This window comes from Marmota monax, unplaced genomic scaffold, assembly GCF_021218885.2.
Source record: "Marmota monax isolate L192 unplaced genomic scaffold, Marmota_monax_Labrador192_F-V1.1 WCK01_AAM20220418_F8-fsc00101, whole genome shotgun sequence".
Taxonomy (NCBI): Eukaryota; Metazoa; Chordata; class Mammalia; order Rodentia; family Sciuridae; genus Marmota; species Marmota monax.
In genome coordinates this window covers 937,879-946,480 of record NW_026692786.1, presented here as the reverse complement: position 1 = coordinate 946,480, position 8,602 = coordinate 937,879, and the positions used below count along the sequence as shown (strand labels likewise).

The 8,602-nt window shown below is 43.0% G+C and overlaps 1 protein-coding gene across 1 annotated transcript; it reads right to left on the bottom strand.

Moving 5' to 3' along the window:
- Positions 1-5,245: 5,245 nt before the first annotated feature.
- On the bottom strand, positions 5,246-8,273 carry Krtdap (keratinocyte differentiation associated protein). Its single transcript, XM_058580491.1, has 6 exons — positions 8,154-8,273; positions 6,721-6,759; positions 6,574-6,615; positions 6,383-6,427; positions 5,711-5,758; positions 5,246-5,444 (listed from the first exon to the last, which is right to left on the bottom strand). Exons 1-6 carry the CDS (start codon positions 8,238-8,240, stop codon positions 5,406-5,408), a joined length of 300 nt encoding a protein of 99 aa, XP_058436474.1. The 5' UTR covers positions 8,241-8,273; the 3' UTR covers positions 5,246-5,405.
- Between the last annotated feature and the right edge of the window lie 329 nt (positions 8,274-8,602).

The following is an 8,602-nucleotide window of genomic DNA, read 5'->3' as shown; positions in this document are numbered from 1 at the left end:
TGCATAGCGCTCAGCATAATGACTAAGGCAGTGCTTCTCAAGCTTCATCTGTATATGAATCAGCTGGGGTCTTGTTAAAATTCATATTCAGATTCATTATCTCTGGGGTTAGCTGAGGTTCCAAATGCCTCACAGGCAAGCACCAGATGATGCTGATGCTCCTGGATCACAGATCTTACTTTGAGTAGCAAGTGGGTATGGTAAATGAAGAAATCTATTTTATTCATTCAGTGAGAAGTATAGTATCTACTCAGACCATGGACAAGGCCTTAGTATCTTAAAATGCAAAAGATCTTTTGCATGTTTGTTTGCTTTATGGAGTTTTAGTTTTAATTTGGTTTTTTGAAATGTAAAGTGTACACCATAAAGAAAAATTTTTCACAAGAAATCTATTTTATTCATTCAGTAAGAAGTATAGTATCTACTTCAAATTGTTGCACAATGGAAGTATATCACTCCCCAGAGGTTTCACTTGATAGTTGGCATTCACAAGTTGTTTTATTCCATTCCAATCTTAATTGATAATATCTATAACACTCTAATCACACTTCACACAATGACATATAGGTTACAGAAAGACTGAGAAAGGATTAAGGCAGCCACAGAATTTAAAGAGATCGTGCAAGGAATCAAAGACCAGAGTCATACAAATGCAGTTACTGAAGGTGATCAGATAAGGGATTAATGAACACAGCTGGCAGATCTGTCAAGGCACCAAAGAAAGGGTCCCACAACAGTTTCAAAGTGAGCAGCATCACAGGCAGGAAAAATCATACTCAGCAGAAGCCCAGGGATAGAGAATTGGGAGTTTATCTCTGGTGATTTTCCTGGGCAAGGCTGGTGACAAATGACAAGGTGGTGGGTCAGCATTCCATGCCACCATTTGCATTGCCTCTCCTTTTATGGGTCTTAGGCTGCATCTGGTATGTTTGATAAGCTTGGGTGCCTGGGTTTTCTGATATCGTTTGATCAGTCCATACACCTATGTGCTCCTGATTTAATTTGATAAGTTCACAAGTGGTAATTTTTTATTTATATGAATAAGTTATTTTTCAGTCCATTCCTTATGGTTCTGCTGTGCAGCTGGGAGTTGTTTTTTTTTTTTTTTTTTAAGTTGTAGATGGACGTGATACCTTTATTCTGTTTAAATAGTTTTTTTAATGTAGTGCTGGGGATCAATCCCAGGGTCTCACACATGCTAGGCAAGCACTCTACCATTGAGTTACAACCCCAGCCCCCTGGGGGTTGTTCTTCTCAATAAATTCTGTGTGCCCAACATATCTGGTGGTTATTTACTTGCCAGAAAATTTACAAAGTCATTCTTCCTTAGCATTCACCTCAAAATGGAGTGGTGCATGGCGAACTTCTGCTTTATAAAATGGAGTAACTCAGGGCAGGGCACAGCCTGCTCTCCACACCGTTCCGTATCTTAACATATATCTCTAATTCCAATATAATGGTGTTACAATATCTACATCGGTTGTTGTTTTTATAAAGCATACAGTGAAGAGTAGCTAGTTCCTGACGTCTTTATCCCATATAGGCCATTCCCCAGGGAGAACATATAGGCCATTCCCCAGGGAGAACAGGTGTCCTGTCTTACATTGAACCTGGACAACATATTGGTGCACTTTTGTCCATTTCATTTTATCCATTCACATCCATCACTCATTTACACAAGCATGTCTACATTTCTCTCTTTTTCTTGGGGTGGGGGGAGTACCAGGAATTGAACTCAGCAGCACTCAACCACTGAGCCACATCCCCAGCCCTATTTTGATTTTATTTAGAGACAGGGTCTCACTGAGTTGCTCAGCCTTGCTGTTGCTGAGGCTGGCTTTGAACTCACAATCCTCCTGCCTCAACTCCCAAACCGCTGGGATTCTGGGCATGCGCCACTGCGCGCAGCTACATTTTTCTTTTATTTCAGATTCCAATCTCTCTAGACTCCAATTATGTCTTTACTCTGGATTCCCTCAGCACTCACAAGTTAGTCAGACATTATCTTGTTTTGGTAATATGTTATGAAAAACAGCATGCTTAAGTGTGTGTAAAATGTGTATACAGCTGTTTTTCAGTTGCTGGTGTATGGGTTCCAGGGCTCCCTAAGGATACCCAAATCCTTGAATGCTCAAGTCTCTTGTACACATGGTGTAGTGTTTACAAATAACCTATACATATCCTTCTATACACTTTAAATCACCTCTTGATTGTTTATAATACCTATTGCAATGTAAATGTAATATAAGTAGTTGTAACGTTGTTTATGGAGTAATGACAAGAAAAAAAGTCTGTAAATGTTTATTACAGATGAATTTTTTTTCAAATGTTTTCAATCTCTGGTTGGTTGGATCCATAGATACAGAACTCATGGATACAGAGGGCTGACTGTGTTTAAGGAAGCAGTGGAATATTATATGGTAGAAACCTCCTGTCACTCCTCCAGTTCCCCTATGCCACCCTTCTATTACATAAGTATCTCTCTGCCTTAGAGGTAACTACTAGCCTGAATTTTAGATAAATCACTCTCTAACTGTCCTTTGTTCGGTAGTTCTCAAGCTTTAGTACATCAGACTCACCTGGTGCTCTTGTTAAAACAGATTGCTGGGTCCCACCCCCAAATTCTGATTTAGTAGATCTGGGAGTGGACCTCAAGAATTTGCATTTTTTATAAGTTCCTGGATGATGCTGATGCTGCTGATCTGGGGAAAACATTTTGAGAACTACTGCTTTATCTCAGTGATACTATCTAACTTGTATATGATGATTCTTAGTACTCATGAAGACAAAAGGAGAATTTCTTTGGAAGCACTTCTCAAAATGGAGCTGGGAGGCCATTTTGGAAGCAGGACTCCTGCAGGATTTCAGCTCCTGCAGGGACTGCGAACTTGGTCACCTCCATCCTTTGACTGGAAGGCATCTGGAACAACCAAAGCAACTGGTAGATGCCTTTATATCCAGTGGCTCCAGATGCATAGTCAGAGGGTATTAGACTCTTGATTTACAGACATTTCCATTCTCTTTCTACATTCATTTCTTTATCTTTTATCAGGTCACATAGCCCTTGTTTCTTCTCAACATATAAGCTCCCACTTTTTCTGCCTTCCTCAGGAAACTGATTCAGAGCTATCTGAACCCATGTCTCCCAAATTGCCATTCCTAAGACCCCAAATAAAGTTCTTCTTTACTTCTAAGTTTCTGCACTTAGGTTGGTCAACATCCTTTTAGGACCCATTAGTTCTCCTTGAAAACTCAATCACTCAATAAATGTCTGTTAAGGACCTCGTCCCCGTCTTCCTCTACCCCATTTTCTGACACCCAGTTTGTGAGTGTTCAGTCTTTATTCAGTATTTTAATTGATTTTTCTTTAACTTGAACATTTCCAGTTTTTTATTTTGTGTTAGTCATCCCATTTATGGGTTTCCTTTTTTGTATAATTGTTATTAACCAGAAGGAATAATATAAACAACATTTTTGTGTCTTGTTTAGCTAGTCTGTAAGATCCTTGAAAGATGAACAAGACACACAAATGTTGCTTGTATTATCCCTTCTGGTTAATAACAATAGTACAAAAGAGAAAACCCACTTCCTCAATTAAACTGCAGGCCAAGTTTGCAAATTCAGTGGCTACTAAAGGCCAAAAGGCAATGTAAATAAGTGACAATTGCCAGATGGAAGCCATGTCCTCTGCAAAGAGAGCAGCTACCACTTGGCTTTAAGTCAATTGCAGGCCCAGGGCTCTCCAGTTTCTCCCTTTTTTCAAGAGAAACCCGAGGTAATCCCAATTAATTCAACATTCTAAGTACAGGGAGCAGATTATACAAGATATATCTGCAGGAACCCAAACTGAATCTATTTCATGACTTTTTTGCAATTAATGAATGGGTGGGTGCATGAGTGAGTGAATGAATATAGGTCATTATGGTAACTCTCCAGTTGAAACTGGGTGAGTGGAGGAAATGAGAAATTGTTGAGTTCCTAGCCTGACCCTCTGCAGGAGGCTTTACACACTTAACTCATTTGGCCTTCATAATGGCACCACAAGGCTGTTTTTATCATTTTTCATTTACTTCCTCATTCATTTCATAGGTAAAGAAAATAGAGGCTTAGAAAGGCCCAAGGTCTTTCTTTATTTATGATCTACCTAATTCCAAAAATGGGATTTCATAGGGATTCACATGATTTCAGCTGGGTCCTGAACCTTGAATTGCAGACAGATCTATTCTGAAAAATGGCCATTATAAAATGAATCCAGTTTTCAGAAGGTAGGAAGGCTCTGGTACCTACAGTTAGGGAGGAGGTTTGATTTCTTGGGCATCTTACTAAGAAACTCAGTTTTCTTCTCCTCAAGGCTTTGGCCAATACTAAGGAGCCAAGATGCAAGGGTATCTCTGGCCAACTTGGTTCTGTACCCAAATCCCCATAATGAAATTAATAAAAGAAAAATGTTCTCTTGTAAAAGGTTTAAGCCATTGTCCTTCCTCCATTTAAGATTTTTAAATGAAAGAGCACATTCTTTCTTTTAAACCCAGAGAAGATATAAATAAACCCTCTAGCTTCACTTGCTTCTAGTTACTCACTTTCATCACTGATTTTACGAGTTCCTTAGCTAAACAATAAAGTTATAGACCCTGCTAGCTTTATTGAAAATAACACCTCTGATGTATGATCACCTTGGTGACCATTGTTTAAGTTGTTTTTTAGGGATCTGGAGATAGCTTAGTCTAGCTCAAACCAGTTGAAGCCACCTACCCCTTCCCTTGGGCCACACAGGTGTCTAATGGGTGACCTTTTAACATCGGAAAGCCAAAAGCTCCACCCACAGACCATGCCAACACTGACATTTTCAAAATGAGTCCTATGAAGAGCCATGAAATTGGATTACGCATGTGCAGATCACTGATTACTTCACCTTTCCTTACCTTCAGTTGCCTTTCCCTGTGCCTCACACCACCCTTTTTTTTCCCATAAACACCCTAAACCCTATTCTCAGCAAGGCGGATTTGTAGCTTGTCTCCTATTGCCACAAAATTGGTTCCTCTCTTTTGTGAAACTTGTCACTTCTATGCAGCAGGCAAAATGGACCTGGTTCAGTAACAGAATGCCCTTACCGTTTCTTCCTGTCTCTCTACCTATTATTCTCTCAGAATTCAAGATTTCTGCCTATTGGCCATAATTCCTGCCTAAAGCATACTAGTGAGAGTCCTAGAGTGCCCAATAAGGACAGAGACACAGATTCAGGAGCTCTTGGGATGGAATACTTTTTATTGGAGTTATTGAGCCAGAAAGGAGTGTTTTTGGATTACGCATGTGCAGACCACTGATTACTTCGCCTGGGAATCAGATCCCACTCCAATCCCCTCTTCCAGCAGGGGCTCATCAGTCCTGAGTCTTTAATAGAATGGTCACTGGGCATCAGGAATTACATTCCTCAGTCCTTTCAACTGGAAGGAGAAGAGCTAGAGTCAGATTGAGGACCTTGGGTGCTGGAGTCCCCGTGAGGAAGCAAATATAGAATGGGGCACTGATGGAAATGAGTTTCTGGCCCAGTCAAAGTTTCCTTTTTCCTCTGAATGTAACAGCTGAGATTTCCCTTAGCTTTGGTGATAAAAAGGTTTATCTTCCCTTCACTGTCCCCACTCTTCCTCCCAGGTCCTCTACTTCCTCCCTCACCCCAACCTCCATTTCCTTCTAATGGATACCCCCTTACCTTAGGAAAGGCATCCCAGTTGAAGAAAGGGAATGTCCTCTTGAAGGCCTAGACGTAGATAAGAAAATAAGAATAATGTCCTACATACAGGGATCAGTAAGCACTCAACGAATGAGCTTCCTGAAGTGACCTCGATGCTCTGTTCTACCATTACAGTTAGAGCCAGTATCCCCAGAGGCCTTAGTCTGTGTCTGCCTTGTACCACCTGCTCTGCAGGCATGATCACATTTGGGTTTCACAGCGATTTTTTTTTTTTTGAGGTAAGTACTGATATCATCCTGTCACAGAAGAGGAAAGAAACTGAGGCTCAGGGAACTGAAGACATTTGCATGAAGTCACATTGAAAGTCAACTTCATGAGATGAAGCTCTAGGTCCAACTCTGTCACTGACTCTCCATAGAGGATGAGGGGATTCAAATAAAATCCTGACTAGGGTCAAGATTTTTGAACCTCTCTGTGGCTCTGTCTCCCAATCGCCATCTTAGGAAAACAGAGTGTAACCAAGGCAGCCTCCTGGGAAAACTTTGGTTGACAACGTGTTGGGAAGCACCCAAGCATGGCATTTACTTTCTCTTAGAACTCAGGACAAACCCAAAGGGCTAAATTAGAATGGGGTGCCACTGCCCTGGAAAGTTGGCAAACAAGGAGAGTGGGGGGGCGCCAAGCATTTACCTCAATAATGGCGTGCCAGTTCAGGAATTCATCAGACTTAAAAGCCTGCAAGAAAGAGAGGCCAGAAGCAGATGAGTTCCAGGGGAGGACAGAACTTGTCCCACCCTTTGAAAAAGGCAGACTTTGTAAGCTATTAATCCCCTCTATGGTGTGGGTATTCCTGGGGGCAGTACTGAGGGAGGCCTACTTACAGATCGCAACTTGTCGATGTTCAGAAACTGAGGGCTAATGTCCTAGGCAGAAACAACAACAACAAAAAGGCGTTTAAAAAGTTGCTGAGAGCACAAAGGTAGGGGACACCCTCATGGTTGGGGTGTATGGGAAAACAGATTGTTTACCTCTGGTCCTAGTGCATAATTACCAATGGTAGTTTCTTCCTAGAAGAAGAAAGGGTTAGGGTTAGGGTTAAAGGCAAATGATCACATGGTAGCAGCTGTCTCTACCATGTCCCTCTTGACCAGCCATTCCCCAAGGGCCTACAACCCATTCTCCACCACAGGGCCTCAGAGTGTTCACCCACTGGACAGTGATGTTCCAGTGGTGCACATGGTTGGCAGATGTGCAAAGTGAGGAAGGAGGCCCTGGAGAATGGCAGGTAGAAGGAAGTACGTCCCGATAGACAGCAGATGGAAAGGGTGGAGAAAATAGGACTCCTTCCAAGAAAACTAGCCCGGATTGTTCTGCAGCTGACTTAATTCCAAGAATAGTTGATTTGGGGTGTTGTGGAAACACCCGTGCTTAGCACATAGATCAGGGTGGGGAAGATTAGCATGCAGTTAGGAGCCAAGCTACAGAGGTGAGCTACCTGCCTTTAATTGATTGAGATTGGTTTGCTTTGTGGCTTTATTGCCACCAATACTAGATTCTCCATTTCCCTCCTTCAATTGGTACCCAGTCTTCAGGGCATCCAGTCTTGTCAACTTCTTCATTCCTTCCTCCCCACCTCAGAGGTCCCAAACACATAGCCCCCAGGCTAGATCCAGATGCTTAGATATCATCATAGTGGTTTGGCATGTTTGTTTTTTAGTTTGAATTAAATGTTTTTTAATAAGGAAGAATTTGTAAATAAATCCAGATTTCCAGTTTCTCCTGAAATTTTTAAAACTCTGACCAAACTAGGCCCATTTCCCACCAAGCAGCTGTCAGATGGAATCAAGACTGTCCACCCCCACTTTAGATTGGGCAAGTCTGCTTCCCTTCGTCTGAGACCCCAACAGTGCTCTCATCACTCTGATCAACCCTGATCACTGCCCACTTGCTGGAATCCTTAGCAGTTACTCTGGGACCCCTACTTTAGACTTTTAAATCCAGAAGGGATATCCTTCCCCCACCTTGGGATAAGATAGGGGTCAAGGGCCCCCAGGATTCCTCACTGGATGGGCACAGGGTCATAAGGAGTCTGGATCATAAGTGACTAGATCATAAAGTGGTGGGAGCCTGCTGTCACCTGGAAGTAGTTCCTAAGGTTACAAAGGAAACAGATCAGGCTGAACCCAGATCATCTGCTCCCCGATTCTGCAAGCTAGCCTCCACCCCACACTGCACCATCCCTTCCAGAAATGTAAGTGTCTCTCTCCCTAAATGTCTTCCCAGGAATGCTCTGTTCCTTTCCTCCTCTCCTTCCTTCCTCAGCACCCCCGCTTTCCTTTCAGCTCCTGGCAGTATCCCCAAAATAAGAGCCATTTATCCCGCAGTGGATAGAAGGTCAAGAAACTGAGAGGTAGGCCAGTAACGGGCTTAGGAACAAAACAGATGCTGGTGATGTGCTCACCTCAGGACTCCCCAGGGAAGCCCCCTGGGTGGAGTGGAGCGCCAGGAGAGCGAGAAGAGCCACCGCTGGAAGAACTGGGACCTTCATGATGTCAAGTTGGGTGTTCTGAGGCGGGGCCTCACCGCTTGCCCTTTATATTCCCAAGAAGGTGGATATGAGCTGAAGTGGGGTCCCCACCCCACTGACTCACCCCCAGACCATGTCGCCCACCCCTGGGGCCTAGGAGGGGGTGGCATGGACTGTTCCCCATTTGCCTTTGATTTCTCAATTCACATTCTGCCCCAGGCATTTGGAATGGGTCTCTTCATGCGAATGAAGATGGGATGGAGACAGGTTGGACCTGTCCCTCCAAAGCGTTGGCAATGCCATCCAAGCAACCTCTCCTCCTGTCTTTGTCTCTTTTCTTTCTGACTCTCATTCCTCTGTTATTTCAATCTCTTCTTCCCACC